The 20,653-nt window shown below is 40.4% G+C and overlaps 3 protein-coding genes across 13 annotated transcripts in view; 1 reads left to right on the top strand and 2 right to left on the bottom strand.

Annotated features, from left to right (window-relative positions):
• Positions 1 to 9,340, top strand: part of rapgef1b (Rap guanine nucleotide exchange factor (GEF) 1b) — a 42,560-nt gene extending 33,220 nt beyond the window's left edge. For all 11 annotated transcript variants that reach the window (XM_044011873.1, XM_044011868.1, XM_044011865.1 and 8 more), the window contains 13 exons: positions 1,109 to 1,194; positions 1,853 to 1,958; positions 2,667 to 2,742; positions 3,054 to 3,138; positions 4,361 to 4,453; positions 5,010 to 5,195; positions 5,942 to 6,026; positions 6,110 to 6,204; positions 6,292 to 6,370; positions 6,737 to 6,838; positions 6,940 to 7,037; positions 7,758 to 7,886; positions 8,089 to 9,340. In XM_044011873.1, the coding sequence (XP_043867808.1) occupies positions 1,109 to 1,194; positions 1,853 to 1,958; positions 2,667 to 2,742; positions 3,054 to 3,138; positions 4,361 to 4,453; positions 5,010 to 5,195; positions 5,942 to 6,026; positions 6,110 to 6,204; positions 6,292 to 6,370; positions 6,737 to 6,838; positions 6,940 to 7,037; positions 7,758 to 7,886; positions 8,089 to 8,239 (1,371 nt within the window). In that variant the 3' untranslated portion in view covers positions 8,240 to 9,340. The remainder of the gene's footprint in view (positions 1 to 1,108; positions 1,195 to 1,852; positions 1,959 to 2,666; positions 2,743 to 3,053; positions 3,139 to 4,360; positions 4,454 to 5,009; positions 5,196 to 5,941; positions 6,027 to 6,109; positions 6,205 to 6,291; positions 6,371 to 6,736; positions 6,839 to 6,939; positions 7,038 to 7,757; positions 7,887 to 8,088) is intronic.
• Positions 9,341 to 9,402: 62 nt separating this feature from the next.
• uck1 (uridine-cytidine kinase 1) lies at positions 9,403 to 12,291 on the bottom strand. The gene is made up of 7 exons (XM_044011875.1): positions 12,108 to 12,291; positions 11,492 to 11,651; positions 10,804 to 10,900; positions 10,566 to 10,708; positions 10,389 to 10,483; positions 10,259 to 10,307; positions 9,403 to 10,179 (listed from the first exon to the last, which is right to left on the bottom strand). The coding sequence occupies exons 1-7, from the start codon at positions 12,195 to 12,197 to the stop codon at positions 9,986 to 9,988; spliced, it is 828 nt and encodes a 275-aa protein (XP_043867810.1). The 5' UTR covers positions 12,198 to 12,291; the 3' UTR covers positions 9,403 to 9,985.
• Positions 12,292 to 13,103: 812 nt separating this feature from the next.
• dnlz (DNL-type zinc finger) lies at positions 13,104 to 15,322 on the bottom strand. The gene is made up of 3 exons (XM_044011876.1): positions 14,946 to 15,322; positions 14,571 to 14,710; positions 13,104 to 13,350 (listed from the first exon to the last, which is right to left on the bottom strand). The coding sequence occupies exons 1-3, from the start codon at positions 15,255 to 15,257 to the stop codon at positions 13,197 to 13,199; spliced, it is 606 nt and encodes a 201-aa protein (XP_043867811.1). The 5' UTR covers positions 15,258 to 15,322; the 3' UTR covers positions 13,104 to 13,196.
• Positions 15,323 to 20,653: the final 5,331 nt, after the last annotated feature.

The following is a 20,653-nucleotide window of genomic DNA, read 5'->3' as shown; positions in this document are numbered from 1 at the left end:
TGTTGTCGCTCCAACGGGGTTTCTAAATGGTTCACTGGTTTCCACTTTTCCTATAACAGGCCCTATAACAGCATATATGTACCTGTGCATGTATGACAGGTTATGTGTGTGTTTGTGTCTTTGTATTTGTGTTCATTTGAGTCGGCGTGTGCATTCAGGGTGTATTTCAGTTATGTTTAGATTGTGGTGTGGGGAAGTGTAAGCAATTGAGTGAGAGTTTAACAAACAAATGGATGTGTGATTAGAAGTTAACATTTGGAGTTTGAGTGCAAATGAGTTCTATCCTTTGGAATTTTACATTTGGGGTTTTTTGTCCTGGCTCATACAGAGGAAAAGCTGCATTAGCCCTTCACACCTAATGTACCACAACACTAACAAGAACGACTTCATTCTGAGACGTTCGTACAAAGCGATCATCCTCCCCTTCACCTAAAGTTATGCATGAAATCCTTCTGAGGTCAGACTACACAATTCAAGCGCAATTATACCTCAAGCCAACAGGCGTAGGATGTCGCAAAAATGTAACCTTTTTATATCGTGTAGTGTGTCATAGTGGCTGTCAAATAAGGATTTAACTAGATTACCTCACCTACTCCCAACGGAAAGTCTTGACGTGTTTTGATTTTTGTTCTGCCTCCTACTACTATCAGTAATGTTGACCAATGAATATACAGAGTGCTCTGCACCTACAAAAGTAACAAGCATCAACAAACAAAATAGAGAAGTGAAAGAAAACTGATTGAATTGCCTCAAGTTCTTTTTAAGGGACCTGTCCTTTTCTCACAGCTGTGCTCATGCACACCGCTTCGGACACCATTGTTTGTTTACACACATCCTGGGTGTTGTCTTGTCTCAAACCACGGTCCAGTTTCTTGTCGTCTTAACATCATCACCCCGGTCATGATGATTGTTTGGGTCAGATACCATCATGAGTATTCAGTCAGTCTGTCAGTCATGTCGCAACACAAATTTATAGCTCTTCGGAACAGACCAAAAGAACGTGTAGTCTGACCTCAGCATAAGAGCTCATCCATTACCAAGGAACCATTAAAAAATAATGTTTCACCAGCACAGATAGTAATTATTGTATTTTCCATCCATGAATTAGGAAACAATTGCAGCTGATGATGTACTTCAAGACCCCACTCCTCAGATGCCATCCAGCAATAGCAAAGAGGCTTTGGACAAGGAAAGGTAAGGATCATAATGTTTACCCCCAGTAAATGATATGGACAGTAAACTGTTTGTCATACAACATACATACCAACCTTTATATTGCAACTTATCTGCAGTGGTAAACAAGAAATCAGCATACTGAAAGATACCAAGTAAACAGCAACTTCACTCTACTACTGAAATATACACATCACAAAAAAAATGTATAAAAGAAGATAACCTCAGTGCTTTTGCGTTTTGATTAGTTATTCCGCAGTTTGTGCTATCAATTGGCATGCTTGAGCCTGATGCAGTGGAAACGTTTTATAGTCTCATTAAATATGAGATCAGTTAAACTCTCCTCTACTAATACCTAATCACAAGGTCCATTCCTTTCTCCTCCTAAGGTGTCTCCACCCAAAACAAAACGCAGAGTGTGTTCACTGTGTGATCCAGCTTCTGTTTAACAAGGCTGTGCAAAGTAAAACTTCACATTCAATTTAAAAATACAGCTGAACATGTCGCTGCAATCACCAGCATGAGGAGACTGTCAGGGTATCATTTTATAGTTATCTACAGCATTCATCTACTATGTGGCACATGCAGACTAAGATACAAAGTTAGTTTTAAAGTGGAATTAGTACTGGTGCCTCATGTGGGCATTAATGTGGCACTGGTGTGTGTGTTTGTGTTTCAGGAGGCAGAAGTCAACAGAATCAGCTGGAAGTGATGAGGAAGATGTGGATGAACTCTCCCTCATAGACCACAAGGAGATTATGAGCAGGATAACACTAAAACAAGAAGTAAGAGAGCTGCCTCTGCTGATGCTGCGCGCTGGGATTGTTTATAGAAATCTGCTTTGACAGTGTGCTGCACCAGCATACAAAACAAATCTTTATTCTGTTTATCCGGTGCAGGACAGGCTAAAGGTCACTGTGAGTCACTCGTATGTGAAATCAGATCCTTAGACGCACCACTGAGAGCCATTGCTGCCCTCTGGAGTTAACTCTCTGAAACTGCATAGCTGAAAAAAAACGCCAGACCACCTCCTCGTCATATGCCTCCTCCTCCTTTGTCCTGCGTGGTGCAGTCTGATAGACAGATGTGTGAAATATGCTGCTCACCACTCTGCAAGGTTAGGGACAATGTGTATATAGTTAATAAAAAGGAGAAGAGCAGAAATGCATGGAAAGGAGATGTGTGGCCTGTGGTGTCATTTAAATGTGTTGCAAAAGATGTATTGAAATGGTGCTGCTTTTATCTTCCACAAGTCTGAGTTTTTTTTTTCTCCGTCATCAGAGGAGCTGGTGCAGGCAGGGTGAGGTGGGGGCCTTTTATTAGGGAGGGAGGGAAAAAAAGCAACCAGGCAGAAACAGGAAAGGTGCTAGACTGCATCACTCCACGTCTACTCTAACCACTGTTTTCCTCTCCTACTTTTCACTCTCCTTCTTTTTCTCTAATCTTTGTGTCTGTCGTTCCTTTTCTGCACATCTTGTCTGTAATGTTCCCAGAATGACGATGGCCCTGATGTTCGTGCTGGATCAGGAGATATTTTATTAGTCCATGCTACAGAAACAGACCGCAAAGGTATAGTACTTGTACTTAGCCCACGTATTTGTCATGCAGGGTAGAGTGTGTTACTGTGCTCCTGGGTTCCTAGCCTGTTTCTTTCAAGCTTGACAGATCTGCAGTCATTTTATATACACAAATAAAGATGAATGTTTATTTGTAAACTGGGATTCTTTATGATGACTGATGTTTTGCTACTTCTCTAATCTCCTCATATGAGTAGCATCCTAAACAGCCTCCAGTCTGTCTCTGTGGTTCAGTTATGTTTGAAATGTGTCGGTCTGGGTTATAAAGCCTGTTTTTTTTCTCCTTGTGTTTTTGCTTGACAGATCTCGTTTTGTACTGTGAAGCCTTTCTGACTACATATAGGACTTTTATATCCCCAGAGGACCTAATTAAGAAGCTACACTACAGATATCCTTTTCAAATCTCTCAATATGTCACTCTGAGCTAAATTGTTATTTTACTGGAAGCATAATAGTATGAAAAATACTTATTTAACTAGGAAAGACCTATTTTCTTTTTCTACTCTTTCCAAAGATTGTACTCTACTAATGGATACTTCTAATGCTAAATTGTCAATGAAACTATTGTGGCTTTTTGTTTAAGTGTGCATTTGTTTATAGATAAGAATACAAAAGTCTCCCCAATATGTTTATTAGTTGTTATTTACTAGTAATTATAATTGATTTGTTGGTTATCGGATACTTTGAACCCTAACCCAAGTAAGAATTAGCAGCTATTTTGATAATAATTAATAATTCCCTTGTATATTTCCTCTCACATGTGATGGTAAACTAATAACTTTGACTTTTCACTGATGACCACTACTTTCGGACTACTTTCCTAGTGGGGGGAATAGATTTATTAAATGAAGTGTGTTTGATTGTGCTACACTAGGTGGCGATGTGCCCCCTTTCAGTTTGTAAATTTTCAGTGTCATTCTATTATCCATAATAACTTGAAAATATTTCATTCTTTGAGCTGGCAGATTATAAACTTGGACTCAAAAATGCACCGTTGTGCATTTCATAGTAATTTGTTTTCTTGCCATTGTGTTCTTCTGTTATTTCCAGGTCATAACAGGGGGTGGGAACTTAGGAACATTGCAATTTTGGATCCAGTTGAACATATACATGCAGCAGTAATCCGACTCCCAACCACGTTATCTTGGTGTGTTAGTCCGACTTTGAGAAATGTGATTACAATTACAGTCATACTAACGTTTTAAAATTGGGTTTGAGTCGGATTAATGCAATAATTTGATTTCCCCCCAACCTCCTGTAAGCTTACTGATTGTTGGCAGTTCCATTTCGGATTTGAAGAGTTGACACATAGTTACAGCTCTGTTGTTTTTACTGCAAGAGTGTTGCATACAGTGAGGCGTGGAGAGAGATGTTTTATGTCTGGGTTGGGTTCAAGCAGTTGGAATCTGGTTACTATATTATGATAAATTAAAACACAGGGATTTCAACTCTTTGTATAACAGAAGACATGAAGTGTATGCAACAAAAGCTGTCATTATTAAATTTGTAAAAACATCTACCACCCTAACAACAATTTGATCAGTTATTCAAAGTTTGCATTATATACTGCATGCATAGCTTTATTTCCATTGTCCTTGACCACAAAGCACATATACCAGGTTCTGCCACAGTCCGGACACTTTCAAGAAGCGAGTCAGCAAGAACACCTTCTTTGTGCTGGTCCGTGTGGTGGATGAGCTGTGGTGAGTGTGTCTCTTTGTTTTGTTCATCATGTGAAGAAAAGTAGCCCTTTTGACAGGGACTGTTTAGGCAAAGCTCTGTGAAATAATGACAAGGATATAGAAGTTTAGAAACTGGAATATTTTTAGTGCCTTGCATGGGAGTGTGTATACCATTGTTTTCATTTTCATGCAAACAAGGTTTTCTTTTTATACAATTATGCTCCACATGGAGAAATTCTGTATGTGAAGACTGTAATTTTCAACCTGGGGTCAGGATCGAAAAAAATGTAATTTCTGCTCTAAATGTTAAGTTGAAATGAATCAGTGTTAGATTTATTTTGACATGACTGTCAGCTCTAAGTTGAAAATGTCTTTTTCTGTGACCTCGTCCTCAGATGTCTCTGTTTGTTCAACGTGTCCCTGCAACTGGCGTTTTCTACTCTTAAAATGTCACTAGAAATGACTCACTACAGCTTAAAGTGTTCACATTTGAATTCAATTCCTCCACTCCTCTGTTTTCTCCATCACCGGGTTTAATTGTCTTATCGTGTCCTTCTGCTCTTCCTCTGTACCTCAGCCTGGTGGAGCTGACAGAGGACATCTTGAAACAGCTCATGGACCTGGTGTTCACGCTGGTGTGCAACGGTGAGCTGAGCCTCGCCCGTGTGCTCCGCAAGAACATCCTGGATAAAGTGGAGCAGAAGAAGCTGCTACGCTACACTAACTCCCTGAAGCCCCTGGCTGCCCGAGGGGTCTCTGCAAGGTACTGTGGGGGGGTCAAGGGTCAATGATTCGTGGGTGTGTTGATGGTGCAAAACTGTTACTGTTTTGTTTGTTTTTTTGCTATTGCAAGTCTCTCACTTCCTCACTCATGTTTCAGAGAACAATTCCTTAACCTAAGATATATGGATATATCTATTGTTATTGCAAGCAATATACAATGAGATTCAAGGCACCAGATAAAACAGAGTTCAATAAAATAAAATTGCTTCCGTCTCTGATGTAAACCAGAAAAACAAAACACTGCTATGCTGAGAAACATGGAGAGTCAAAATGGTTTGAGTGTAAGGGGCATTCATTTATATCGTTTATATCTAAGTTACACACTATAGCTTTAACTATGTTAAAGTGAAATAATATCTAATTAGGCAACCTAGAATCCCACCACTGACTAACACAGTATGCAATCCAATACAATAGGTATTAACTTTCTGCCTGCAGCCTACTATCAGGTTTTTGTTTTGGCCCCTTGAGGGGGAAAAAGGTTTGAGTGAACCCGGTTTAGAGAGAAAGAAAACAGAGATTGCTCAGAGATTTCACTGTTGTGTGGCTAAAAACAGTCTACAGCAAAATAGGATCAAACTGTCATCACGTGACAGTTGCTATGACCCGTGTCTCTAATCCAATCAGACCATGAAATGAAATTCTGCCAAAATGCAACGGCTGATGAAATATTTTGTAGCAGACGGACGGTGGAGTTGTTACATAACTGTCTGTGTTCCCTCACAGGCCTGGAACTCTGCATGACTTCCGCAGTCATGAGATCGCCGATCAGCTCACTCTTCTCGATGCTGAGCTCTTCTATAAGATAGAGGTGAGGTGGTTTCTTCACGTTGAAGTTAATTGTCAACGTTTGTTGACACACAGTCGATCTTAACATTTCCTGTTTACCCTCAGATTCCCGAGGTGCTGCTTTGGGCCAAGGAGCAGAACGAGGAGAAGAGTCCGAACCTGACTCAGTTCACAGAGCACTTTAACAACATGAGCTACTGGTAAGATTGAAATCACACAGTTCATGACCGCACCCCATGCCGTCGGTCATAAATGTAAAGATCACATGGTTTATTTTCATCCTTTAGGGTTCGCTCTTTGATAATTCAGCAGGAGAAAGCCCAAGACAGAGAGAAGTTGCTCCTTAAATTCATCAAAATAATGAAGGTTAGTCAAACTAAAGTTCTATTCCTTGGTGGATTTTTCTTGCTTTATCTTCAGGATGCAGATATAGGCAACTGGGCTTGCTTGAGTTTAGTCAAAGACAATTCACCTCTCATCTAAGAGGCTTCGTCTGAGAACTGAAGAAGGCTCTTAGATGATTAGACAAGTAGAAACTAGCATACATTAAAGTGAACCATTATAATAAATGCATTTTAACTTCTTTTCTTTTTTTAGAAAGTCTGAAAATATAACAATTAAACAAATGACGTCCTCATCTTAACACATGCAAGATACAATGACCTGTATGACGGAGAACCCAGACATTTTTTTGTTTAATACAATAATATTCATAAACATTTCTTATTACAGCACTTAAGAAAGTTGAATAATTTCAACTCCTACCTGGCAATACTGTCCGCCCTGGACTCTGCGCCCATCCGGAGGTTGGAGTGGCAGAAACAGACCTCAGAGGTGAGAGGGATGAGTTTGTCATGTCATAAAAGATCTCTGTTATTGAACATACATGTCTTACTTCACTCTTGTGTCCTCACGTCCTCTGTATTCTTTGTCAGGGACTGGAGGAATATTGCACGTTGATCGACAGCTCCTCCTCCTTCAGAGCTTACCGAGCTGCTCTGGCTGAAGTGGAGCCTCCATGTATCCCGTATCTGTGAGTGAATGTTTGTGAATGCATATTGGAACTCAGTAGGAGTGAAACGGTATGTGCATTTGTCAGTACAGATGCCACAGTTCAGTGTATGGAGTAGTACAACAGATAAAACTGATTATGAGCAAGTAAAAAGAAGGAGAAAATAAAAGAAAGTGGTGGTATAGATTGGTGTTAGATTGGAACTTGTTCTCCATGAAGACTATTGGTCCTGTAGAACACACACACACACACACTGCAGTTCTTGAACACACAGATATTAACAAAATGTTACACTCATTTTACTTTCATTGTGACTTGAAAATATTTTTTAATGATGATATCCATCACAAATCTGAAACTGGAAGTGAAGTCAAAATAGTTGTCGATATTTATAGATATTGACATACTGTAATGTGTATGTATGTGTATATATATACACATATATATATATATATATATATATATACACATACATATATATATATATATATATATATATATATATATATATATACACATGTGTTAATTTTCACACAATTAACACTGGGTGGCACAAACAGTTACAATAACTACTGTTAAAAATAGATGAGAATAAATCTAGAATTGTGTACTTTTTGTTGCTTTTTTCCCCGTTTCCTGTACCGAACTCTGACCCCTAAAATAAGGAACATACTGAACTGTAACTTGTGTAAACCATCACTCCCCGAGAACTTGACCAACATGACTTGTCTGTGCTCCCAGGGGTCTGATTCTCCAGGACTTGACATTCGTCCACTTGGGAAACCCTGACCTCATTGACGGAAAGGTCAATTTCTCCAAGCGCTGGCAGCAGTTCAACATACTGGACAGCATGCGGCGCTTCCAGCAAGTGTAAGTCCACTTAGATAAATTTATGATGAAAAGATCTTTTTATGGAAAGATTTTTAAGCATAAATCACAGAAATACATGTTAGTGTTTTGTTGCCACAAGTAGAAAATATAATTTGTGCCAGGAAAGAAATTATGTTTTTCATTTCATTGTTTTATAAAACATTTCTGTTATCGCCCCAACTTTGACCTCTTCTCATCGCAGACATTACGAACTGAAGCGCAACGAAGACATCGTCTCGTTCTTTAACGACTTCAGTGACCACCTGGCAGAGGAGGCCCTGTGGGAACTGTCGCTGAAGATCAAGCCCAGGAACATCATCAGGCGCAAGACGGAGCGCGAGGAGAAGACCTAGGCCCCATGGGCCAAAAATTGACTGACCTCCAACTGTGCTTCATGACACTAACTCCACTTTACTACAGACCGAGAGAAAGAAGAATGGAAGCTATCCGCTGGAGCAAATGGGAGACTCATTGCAGAACTAAATGCAGAACAAACAATAGACCGATGCTTGGCCAGGGGTTTATAAGGAACTCTGCTGTTGTGGGAGATTATAATTGGGATTACTGTGGATCTGGTGTGTAGATGGGAAGAGATTGTGACTATGTGGAAACAGGAAGAAGCCTGGTGCCAAGGAGGACAGAAGAATCTCACTGAGTGGGCAGACAGTATGGAAATAAACCAAAGTCTGCTCCCTGGAATCTCTGTTTTAGAGTGGAGCAGTTGTGCGTGCGTGCGTGTGAGTGAGCGAGAGAGAGAGAGAGTTGAATGGTCCATTACTCTCCAAGTTGCTCCTTCCTCTTCCTTTATATATGTGCCATTTACTGGTCATCCTCTATGACCCTCCCCCCCACTCATGATTTCCCTGAAACGGCAGAACCTTGAGAGTGACCTGATGTGAACTGTGATGTCAACATGTGGGTCGCACATCGAGTCAACTGGAGAGGGGGCAGGGGATCTGAACTGAGAGAGAGGACAGCCATTATAGACTGGAAACTACGAGTTTGTTTTGAAACATTTTGTGTAAGAATCATGTATGGTTATAAAATGTATTATATACAGTGCTCCTTTTGTTCTTAAAAAGGATGTTTATGCTTATGAGAAGAGCTTAGCTTCTCCGAAGTGCCATACATATGTGCACTAAAAAAAGCAAAGCAAAAACACAAAAAGATGAATTACTAAAGATGCTGTGATATATGTATGTCATACTGAATCATTGTGTGCCGTGTTCAAGTGTAGAAAATCATTAGGCAATCACAATCATGTCCCAGTCATGTCGGTGCGTGGAAGTGTTTGTGTGTGCGACTGAAGTCCTTCAGTGACTTTGCGTGTTTGTCTTTTCAAACTGTGCTGTAGTAAAATCATTCTGGTTTCTTTTCGGGATAATGTCAAAAGCATCACATCACACTGTGCTCTCAAACTCCAATAAAACAAAACAGCTCTGTTTCTATACACACTGCCGCTCACAAACTTCACTCTCTGTCAAAGGTCAAACAAGTCTGACACTTTAAACCTTAATAATAGAATTTCTTTTTTTATTATTGAACAGAACAGTGTATGGAAGATAAACTTAAAAATGTTAAGGCGTGTGTTCAGCATTCAATATTCAAAAGGAAGCTCTCAATAGAAAACCCAAGTTACTAAAAACAGACGGAAAGCAACAATCTAGTATTAATATAATTTAAATATATATATTTATCTCCATTAAATCACCAAAAAAGCAAAAATTAAAACTCAGTGCAAAAGCATGGCGGAATTTAAATATTTTCCTGTCTCTGACCTTTATCACTCGTGTTTTCAGTAACATTACCTGAACACATTAAAACTTAAGAAAAAAATAATGGAAGACTATTACATGTGAAAAGCACACTATTAACATATTCATTGTGCACAAACAATAAAATTACCAAGACTTATGACACTGGATACTTTTGATATCGTTAATGTGGACAATTTTAAAAAGCTACACAGAGGGGGAAACTGACGTCGGAGTAGTGACCGAGTTTCTCAAAACTCCGTCAGTTGCCGACCCACTCCGCAAAAATCAGCAGCAGCGATTCCCGACTCAAAGCTCATCCTCGGCCTACATTCATCCGCAGTCTCAGTGAGGGCGACTACTGGGCTCCAGCAGGACCCTCTTTCCTGCAGGATTAGTGGCTCCAATCTGCAGGTCACCCTGCTCTGAAATGGCCCGTTTGAAGCCCCGCCCATTGCTGTTGATGGACCCACGTTGCCATTTGCAGATGTCTCCATTCAGAATGTCCTGGATGTGCTGCACGATGAGGTTGATGGCCACTGATGTGAGACAATTTGAGAAAAGAATTTGTCATGTAATGTTGGGCTGCTACATCAGAAGAAAACAAACAACACTTACCCATATTGTCCACTCCTCTCGGAATGATCACATCAGCGTACTTCTTCGTCTGGGAGAAGATAAAGTGAAAATGTTCAGAGACGTATTGACTGACACTGTGAAGGGGAGACACATGAGTCGCCATACTTACAGGCAAACAAAATTCCTCAAAAGCAGGCTTGACAAACGTCGTATACTGTGAAAGAATTTGCTCCAAGTCTCTCCCTCTGTTCATGTCTCGCAGAACTTCAGAGAAAGAAAGAAGTCAGACAAAGGATGCACTGGGACAACTACTGGAGTATTGTGTGTTCCACACAGACATTAATACCTCTGCGAGACAGTCTGACGTCTGAATCTGTGTCCACAAAGAGCTTCATGTGAAACATATCACGTACTTTCTGGGGGTAGAAAACGAGGATGCCTTCAAAGAGGACCACGTCTGCTGGGTAAACTGTGATCCTGTCTTCCAGCCTATAAAAACACACATAAGTCGTCAAAGAAAGGTACTAATAAAAGGAGGTCAGAGGATTCCGCATCGGGGCTTAACCAATATGCTTCCTACCTACCTGGAATGGGTAACAAAATCATATGTTGGCACTTCCACCACTTTTCCCTCCGCAATGTCCTTCAAGGTTTTATACATTAAATCGTTGTCAAATGCCTCTGCAAGACAACAAACACAATTTTATAATGTGAATATAAGGTATTGTGACTCCAGGGTTGCATGACAGAGTTGACAACAACTGCCATCTGTGCTGTTGACCAACAGGATGCTGATGGAAATCATGCTATTTATTTTTGTGATAAATTATATCAGCAAAACTAACATCAATGCTGCTGCTATTATAGAAATATAACTATTTTCTTTCCCACAACTAATCTAACTGTCCTTCAATGCAACTGTTATGTATCTGTTCCCCTTATATGTTCACTTGTTTTCCCATCTCCCTCCTCTTTCCCCCTACCCCTCCTCTTAACCCCATCTTCTCCTTTCACCCCACCCGGCCCAGACAGTTGGCTGCATATCTGGTTCTGGCAGAGATTATTTCCTGTTCTTAAGTGCTTTGAAATAAAAAAAAGAGGTTAAATTGAATAAAGATAAGATAAATAAATATATAAGATATGTATTGATATCGGACTGATGGTTCAAAACCCAAACATTTTCACTACAAAGGCAGGAAAGAAGCAGATCCTCACATTTGAGTCACTGGAACCATGAGAAATTGTAGTAATTAGTAAGTTAACTGGGCTTACCTGGGTGATCAAAGTTGTACTGGCCTTTCAGTGCCTTTGCCTTCTGCTCTGGAGTCAGGACTCGATAGAAACAGTCCTGACTGATGATGGCCACCTTCCTCTGGCGGTGGTCCACCTTGTGTTGGCCCAGGAGCTCCATTATCTTGGCACAAACTGTTGACTGTATCAGAAAAGTCAGTTATTTACAGCTGTCATTCACAGAACCCTTGGTGTTAACTACACCTAATTACGTTTTTTGAAGTACTTTTTTTCTACAACGCATGTATAAAATGAAGCTATGTTTAATATATCACACAGATTTATTGGAAGTCTCCCGCGGATCAGAGGTAAATACAAGTCCCTGAGCGTGGACTGCATTTGATGTGGTGTCAGTGACCTTCTCACAGCAACTGCTTAGAAAGAATGTTTCGCGTCGAACTGTCACAGGTAAGTGATAAAGGACAGTAAAATATGGAATGACTGATTACTAGTGTTAATGGAATGATTTAAAAAAGGAGAATGTATTAAACGGTGGGGGGCGTGTCCTGCTTTGACAGTTTGATGAGCAGTTAACTAAGCTAAGCTACTATGCTAATTTCCGCTGTTGGGGGAGATCTTCCGGCTGAAAACGACTGACCTTGCCGCTGGCGGTTCCTCCACTAACCCCGATCAAGAAAGGACGGTGCCGGGGCCTCTCTGCATCGTCAAGGGCTCCGAGGGCGTCCATTGCAGTTGAATAGGAACGAGAGCACTGCAGAGAAACTAGCTAGCTTATTAAGTGCTAGCTATGTAAAAACAACACGCTACTCTCGCGAGAAGTGACGTGTTGCAACCCAAGTTTCGCTACAGGTCTCGTCCAATAATTTCCGACAGGCTGTGTACCAGAGGCGCGACGCGGCCTCACACTTTTCGGATTTTTCTCAAAACGTTATTTTGAAAATACAGGCAAAACGTGGAAATCAATTAATTATTAAGTAATAAATAAGTACAACTCCAGTAGGAATGAAGCTGGGTCATCCTAGTACATGAATATGAAACACAAATAAAATAATGAAAGTAAACAGAAAAGGAGCACACAAGAAGGCTAACATTATATGAGACAGATATTTTTACAGTCTTTTGGCCTTATTGTTGTTTTTATCCATTATTTTTAATGAAAACGGCACTGTATATTCTATTTTCTATTTTCAGAGATGACCAATTGTGTATGTCAGACCAGAATACAGAGACATGAGAACACTTAAAAGTAAGAAAGTAATTCAAAGCTCAAAGTTCTTTCTTCATCACAGTTCAATGTTCCTAAACTGCTCTGTCTCCCCACCTCAGATCGAAGCTCAGTGTAGAGAGCGCCACTTGCTGTTTAAAGTGAAAAACTAACTGCTACTACAGTTATATAGCGTACTTAGGCTACAGTGGCCCAACTTTTTTTTTTTTTTAAATTTGGCTTATAACTGATTCAATTGTAATCTTTATGACAGGGTGAACAGCACATGTCACATGTGATCTGATCTTTTTCACTTCTGATCTGGACAACATATGAAAGACCTTGTTCAGTCTTCAGTTCAGAGGAAAAAACTTTAGCATTTATGATGAAAATCTAGTCTCTTTCAGAAGGCATGGCAAAAGAACACCATTCAGGAAAAATATTTACATTTATTAGGAAATAAATGAAATATAAACAATACATGTATGCATTTGCAGTATATACATATCAGTATTAACAGCATTATTGTTTCTCTGGAACATTGTCTGAATTTTCTGTGTCTTCACTACATTGTGACTTGTCTTTTCTGGATTCATCCAACACTATCTCCAAAGCAGCACTTCCTTCAATCCTCTTCACAGTTTCTCCTTTGGCAGCAAGGATTTCCTCAATGTTTCTAAAGGAAGAATCAACAGAGGACATTCAGAGATAGTATAATGTGCATGTAGTTGGTACATTTAAAATGTCCCTCTTGGCTTTAACTATCTAAGTTGCTGTCTGGCCACAACTTTACTATTTTTTGTTCTGTTGACGCATACTGTTTCTGTGCTATGAAAAACGTAGCCTGAGAGTAATATGTCCCTGTCAGTTTTTGCTATGCAGACCTACTGTTATATAATATATCCTATTTAGATCTCTTGCTGATTATGACAAACATCTGTTGTGTTCTAATTATAAACAATGTGGTCATCTTATTTCATTGACAGATACCACCAGTGTGCTGGGGTGTACACCACACTTGGTTTTGGCTGCATTTTACACTACATGGTGCAAGTGATCCAATTCTTGATTCTTGATCTTATCCTCCCATGTGGTAAAAATCAAATATGACCCATGTAAGTATAAGCATGAAAAAAAGCACATGGATTCAGGTATAGTCAGTTAGGTTTCAGGCCTCATTTGTATGTCAAAATGCTACTTGATGTCTCCTTGCCCCTTGCTCAAATAAATAAGGTAAACTTAAGTTACCTGGCGTTTACAGCGGGATAATGGCAGCGAAAGCTATGTTGACAGATGCCCCAAACACATTCAATACATAGTCTTCATGCACTTTGTTCTCTATGCTGTGAATACATAGATAAATCCTGCACTTTTAACCTTTTACAGACATTTTGTTTTGTTCAGTTACACAGATATCGTGATGTACCGTTATATGATCGTCTGGCAATATAGTGATTATCACAGAATTGTATCGCGTATTGCCTCTTCCCTTCACAATTTGTGAGGTACCCTGTGATTCCTCACACTTGGCGAATGACGTAAACATGTGTACACTATTTATGATCACATGACTTGAGTGGACTCATGCCTTTGAAGCATTTTAGGTGAGAAATTCTAGGGCAATAGCCAAGCCATCCTATTTGTTGTCTCTCCATGTGTTAACCAGTGTGAATGCAGATTGCAGCTTTCACAAATTCAGATTTGGCTGAAATTGTGTCCAAGAGATGTTGACCATTTTTGAGGATGTGGTCTGCAGTGTTATTGAACTGCACTGCTTTATGATCACACGTCAGGTGTTTCAGTGATTCTGTCCACCTCATTCAAATCAATGAGGGAAGGTCAAACAACACATTATTGTATTATTCTGTTTTGTGTTGAGAAGTTCAAATCACGCACCTCTTCCCTTCAAGGTCAGAGAACCAGCCAAGGTTATCAGCGATGATGTGATGATTTTTACATCCTGGACACGTCACTATCACAACACCTTTGTGGTATGCCACCTTGGATATCTTTTGTGTGGATCTTGTGGAGCAAACCTGCAAATGCAAAACAGTCTGAATGTTAGATAGATCCCAACCGAGAGCCACAAGGGCTCTTAAAGGGGCTTAGCCCAATCTGTTGTATCTTAGTATCAGTATAATATGAAAGTACTAGTCAAAACTTGAGGTTGTGATATCTGTATTGTATCAGATATTTGTCAAAACAGTTTCTCTTAAATGTTACACACTGAGCCTTTAAACAAAACTATTTTAGATTTCCCACTTCCGCTACCTTGCATGTGTAAACAAGATGATAATGAGTTGACTCGATCTTTCCAAGAGCGTCACTTCTGATACACTGCGAAACTGAAAACCCTCTGCAGATGATCGAACCAGCTTCACTTCTGTCAACTGGCGACAAGTAACGACCCCTCCGCTGCTCCTGCGAGGAGAGGAGCCTCGTCGAGGCTGTGGTTGTCCGTAATGTCGGAGGACACAGATCTGAACGACTGTGGAAACAGCGAAGAAACGCAGGACTGACAGAAGACACCGTCCTCCGAGACAGAGAGCGAAAACTAACACAACACTGGTGTAAAACCAACATGACTGCTGCTGCTGTGTTTCTGTTGCCGAGATACAAAAAATTTCATCAGAGAGTGCGCTGTCGCGGCTTGATGACATCATCAAGAGATGTTTTCAAAATAAAGTTGCTACAACAGCTCTGTAAACATGCGTATTACTATTATGGTTTATTGTTGCACATTGTTGGGACTTAAATATGTTTTTCCAAACAGATACCGCGAAGAAAAATAAACTAAATGTTTTTGCTTCCATTTTCCATTAATGGAAGTAAAAGATGTAAGATTTCCAATATGAAATCCTAACGTCTGTCAAATGTTGTATTCATGAGCAGTTCCACATAGGCACTTTTTTTAATTAAAAAAAAATGAGATTATGAGATGTAATAAAAGATTAATTTTCCATAAGTTCTGGACAAGACTGACAAGATTGTTTTCAGCATACTGGAAATTAGACATTTTTACTGTACAATTTTATAAAGATTTCAATTGAAAAAACTTGCATTAGCACTTTTTAAATCAAAAACACTCCAAAATTCAGATGCAATAAAAAACATGATTAACATAATTTCTGGACAAGACTGACTCTAGTATATTGGAAATCAATCAGTGAGAAATGTTAATACTAACTGTCCCACTGACAATGTCTTCTATATATTTTAAATTTAATAAATTAATAAAGAAGAAAACTGGTTAGTTTAACAACATAAACAATATTTCTTCCATGTGCTTGTCATCCTAACCCTCCTAACTAACAAACTCTTTCTGTGCACTTGTTTACCTGAGCTCCATTGTCAAATTTAGTACTTCTAGGTGTTTGACTTCATTGATGTTTTGGTGTTGTACCTCATTTTAAATTGCTTTGGATACAGTCACCTGGCAATGGTAAATCAGATAAATGTGTTCACATTAAATTATACTGTATGTTGGGCATTCTCTCTCATCAGTAGTCCTCAGTGATGAAACATTGAGTCAACACATGTCTTGTCACAGGTATAACTTTCACCACACATTTCAGGAACAGGTTCTGGATATGATACAAAAACAAGTAGAGAAACCATTACCACTAAATCTGTATCACAGCCAAGGTTTTGTTATTTAGACTCCAATCCAATCCAATCCAACTTTATTTGTTAAGCACTTTAAACAAACCACAATGGACCAAAGTGCTGTACAGAATAAATAAAAGGCATAATAATAAAAGGTTCAAAATTAGATAAAACAGCTTAAAATAAATTAGAATCATAAAATACAATAAGAATTAGCAGCATACAATAAAAAACAATAAATTCTATTCAAATTAAAATATGTAAAATAAATAAAACCAAACGTCTCATGAAGTGTCAAAGGCCAAAGAGAAAAGGTGGGTTTTAAGAAGGGATTTAAAAACAGACAAGGACGAGGCCTGTCTTATGTGGAGGGGCAGAGCATTCCAAAGTTTTGGAGCTGCGACAGCGAAGGCACGATCCCCTCTGAGCTTCCGCTTGGTTTTTGGCACACTCAGGAGCAGCTGATCAGCTGACCTGAGAGAGCGAGCGGGTGAGTATGGATGTAGAAGCTCAGAGAGGTAGGGCGGGGCAAGACCATTCAGGGATTTAAAAACAAATAAAATTGTTTTAAAATCGATCCTGAAGTGTATGGGCAGCCAGTGGAGTGAAGCTAAAATGGGGGAAATGTGCTCAAATTTACGCGTGCCAGTTAAAAGACGTGCGGCAGCGTTTTGTACCATCTGAAGACGAGCAATGGAGGACGCACTAACCCCCACATAAAGAGAATTGCAGTAGTCCAGCCGAGTGGTGACAAAGGCGTGAATGACAATTTCAAAATGTTGCCTCGAGAGAATTGGCTTTATTTTGGCCAGCTGCCTCAACTGAAAAAAGCTCGATTTAACAACGGACCTGATCTGGTTGTCAAGCTTCAGATCAGAGTCGATTTTAACCCCCAGGTTTGTGGTAGTGTGTTTTAAAAACGGAGCCAAGCAGCCCAGATCTACTTGGGGGGCCCCGGTGGTGCCACCAAACACCATCACTTCTGTCTTTTTGTCATTAAAGTTTAAAAAGTTCAGAGCCATCCAGGCCTTTATGTCATCAAGACACTGAAGTAAAATTTTAAAAGAGTATTCATCGTTCTTTTTAATAGGCATGTAGATTTGACTGTCATCTGCATAGCAATGGAACGAGATGCCATACTTTCTAAGAATGGAGCCAAGTGGAAGCAGATACAGAGAGAAAAGAAGGGGGCCCAGAACTGAGCCTTGTGGGACCCCACAGGTGAGAGGAGCCGAGGAGGATGTCGAGTCACCGAGGCTGACACAGAAAGTTCGATCAGCCAAGTATGACCTGAACCATTCCAGAGCTGTGCCCCTGATGCCGACCTGCTCCTCCAGACGTGAGATCAGGATCTTGTGGTCCACTGTATCAAAAGCAGCAGTTAAGTCTAAAAGCACAAGAACTACACAGTCACCGGAGTCAGTAGCTAAAAAGATATCATTAAAAACTCTTAAAAGTGCTGATTCTGTGCTGTGCAGTGATTTAAAACCGGACTGGAAAATCTCAAGGATATTATTTTCCTCTAAAAAGGCCATTACTTGACCATGGACTAACTTCTCAAGGATTTTTGAGATAAAAGGCAGTTTGGAGATGGGCCTGAAATTTGCAGGAACTGCAGGGTCTAGACCAGGTTTTTTGATAAGAGGTTGCACTACTGCATGTTTAAAATTTTTGGGGACCACACCTGTGAACAGACTGCTATTTAAAACCAGAATAATAGATGGCCCTATAGTGTGGAAAACCTCTTTAAATAGTCGAGGAGGGACAGCATCATTTGGAGAACCTGAGGGCTTCAGCCGACCAACAACCTCCTGTAAAAACGACAATGTCACTGGTTCAAACTGGTTAAAAACAGCAGTGCAGGGAACAGAGACAGAGGGGTCATATGCAGGAGGTGAGATAAGCGCCTTAACAGAAGAGACTTTGTCAATAAAAAAGTGCATGAAGTTCTCACAAACAGTGGTGGAGGCCTCCATACAGGTAGTCTGTGGGGCATTTAGAACCAAGTTAATGGTGTCAAACAAAACACGGGGCTTGTGACTGTTTGACAGGATAATGTCAGAGAAATGGTTTCTTTTAGCATCTCTCACAGATGTCTGATAGTGACGCCAACAGTCCCTTAATGTTTGGAACGAAACATGGAGTTTGTCCTTCTTCCACTTGCGCTCTGCTCTACGGCACTCTCGTCTGACAGCATGAGTCCTTTCATTCAGCCAGGGCTCAGACTTAGTTTTGGGCTGCCTGGTTTTTAGTGGAGCCACAGCGTCCAAAACGGTTTGGCAGGTAGAGTGAAACCATGAGCTCAGCTCCTCTGTATCGCACACAGACCCAGGAGAAACACACTCCTGATTAAAAGCAGCTGAGAACCGAACAGTAGTGGAAGGGTTAAAAATACGACAGCTCCGAGGAGCAGTGCCGCCAGATTTAACTGTGTTACAGGCAAGAGCAACCTCGAATAACACAGGCATGTGATCAGAAAACACTGCATCACAAATCTCCAAGTTAAAAACAGGCAAACCATATGACAAGACAAGATCAAGTGTGTGTCCACGTTCCTGTGTGGGTCCAGACACAGACTGCACAAGATTAAAAGAGTCGATGAGGTGCAGGAATTCCTTAGCCATTGGCTTTTCAGGACAACACACATGAACATTAAAATCTCCGACGATAAGGACACGGTCATATTTAGGCATTATTTCAGCCAAGAAATCAGCAAAGTCATTTAGAAAGTCCTTATTGTATCTGGGAGGGCGATAGACCACAGCACACAACACTGTGTGAGAGCGACCCAGCTCAAATAAACTCAGTTCAAAGCTGGTAAACGAGGCTGATGGTGAAATCTGTTTACATTTAAAATGACTTTTAAAAACAGTTGCTATTCCCCCTCCTCGGCCCGACATCCGCGGGGAGTTAAAATAGCCGCAATCGTGGGGTAAAAGATCCGCGAAAGCACTGGACTCACCAACACTCAGCCAAGTCTCAGTCACACAGAGAAAATCCAAACTTCGGGATGAGAAGAAATCCTTCAAGATAAAAGCCTTGTTCGCTAGCGATCTAGCATTTGCCAGGCCAATCCTGGTAGGAACCGGCGGGTCAACGACGTCAGCTGTCCGGGGAGCCCGACACAGAGGCTGCAGGTTGCAGAGATTCACCCCGCGCCAGAAGGGACTCTGTGAAAATTAGTCATTTAAACCAGTCCTTAACAAGTTTAGCAAACATAAGAGACATATTCAACATGATAGTGAAGAGCCATTTCAGAGAGTGATGTGTATAAATAAGTAGCTATTCTGTCAGGTCTTGTTCATTCACATTGGTTATGTATTGATTTAATCACTGCTGTGGCCTGAAGTTACTTTGTTTCTCAAAATAATAACAGACAGACTTACAATGTTGGGTCACATGGCGGTGTAGTGGTTAGCACTCTCGCCTTGCAGCGAGAAGACCTTTCTGCATGGCGTTTGCATATTCTTCCCGTGTGTGCGTGGGTTCTCTCCGGGTTCTCCGGCTTCCTCCCACAGTCCAAAAACATGCAATGTGGGGATTAGGTAAATTGGACTCTTTAAATTGACCATAGGAGTGAGTGTGAGAGTGAATGGTTGTTTGTCTCTATCTGTGTGTGGCCAACTGGTGAAATGTCCAGGGTGTACCCGCCTATCGCCTGATGTAGCTGAGATTGGCACAGCACCCCCGTGACCCTCTGGTGGAGGATAAAGCGGTAGATGATGACTGACTGACTTACAATGTTTGATCTCTCAGAGTCACATTTTACACTTGGTCACAAAATTCCTCTGGGAGAGCCAGTGAGTCACAAACTGGAAACAACATCCTTCCAGTAATATTAATATTGTGCACACGCTTATCATCACCTCTTTGTTTGACCAGTTCCATGGAGGGACTATGAAAGAACATGTTATGAATTTATGTCAAAATTATTTTTAACATTGTTCCAAATGACTAAAGCCAAAGCTGCTGCTAGAATGTGTGGTTCAGCCAATTAGCAGTCAGCACAAATTATGTAGGTAGTAAGGGTGATGGTGAGTGGAGTGAGTTTATCTACATACTACCTGTACAACAGGGGTCTCAAACTCAAATGACTTGTGGGCCACTGACTGTCTCGTCTGGTCAGTCGGAGACCAGTCAAGTAAAAAAAAAGGTTTTGGGAAAAGCAACAGTTGCGGTGGACGTTATAAGCTCATATCATCAATATGTATTAATTCCTTTTTTTTAATATGTATTGCCTCGTGTGAGCTTTTCTGTCTTTTACTTCTTCTGTTTTCATCCATTATTCTGTACAGCACTTTGGTCCACTGTGTTTGTTTTAAAGTGCTTTACAAATAAAGTTGGATTGGATCATTTCAAAATATTAGTGGTTT

This window comes from Solea senegalensis, linkage group LG21, assembly GCF_019176455.1.
Source record: "Solea senegalensis isolate Sse05_10M linkage group LG21, IFAPA_SoseM_1, whole genome shotgun sequence".
NCBI lineage: Eukaryota > Metazoa > Chordata > Actinopteri > Pleuronectiformes > Soleidae > Solea > Solea senegalensis.
The sequence above is the reverse complement of the archived record's forward strand: the minus strand, read 5'-3'. Positions and strand labels throughout refer to the sequence as shown.

What these genes read in the sequence shown, in the direction of transcription:
- uck1 (XM_044011875.1), bottom strand. Translation starts at nt 12,197, where the DNA reads ATGGACGCCCTCGGAGCCCTTGACGATGCAGAGAGGCCCCGGCACCGT. An exon ending in CGTCAGACTGTCTCGCAGAG is followed by an intron (nt 10,484 to 10,565) that starts GTATTAATGTCT and finishes CTTTCTCTGAAG; the next exon opens with TTCTGCGAGACATGAACAGA. An exon ending in TTGAGGAATTTTGTTTGCCT is followed by an intron (nt 10,308 to 10,388) that starts GTAAGTATGGCG and finishes ATCTTCTCCCAG; the next exon opens with ACGAAGAAGTACGCTGATGT.
- dnlz (XM_044011876.1), bottom strand. Translation starts at nt 15,257, where the DNA reads ATGTTGGTTTTACACCAGTGTTGTGTTAGTTTTCGCTCTCTGTCTCGG. An exon ending in ATCTTGTTTACACATGCAAG is followed by an intron (nt 14,711 to 14,945) that starts GTAGCGGAAGTG and finishes TTGCATTTGCAG; the next exon opens with GTTTGCTCCACAAGATCCAC. An exon ending in TCTGACCTTGAAGGGAAGAG is followed by an intron (nt 13,351 to 14,570) that starts GTGCGTGATTTG and finishes TTCTTCCTTTAG; the next exon opens with AAACATTGAGGAAATCCTTG.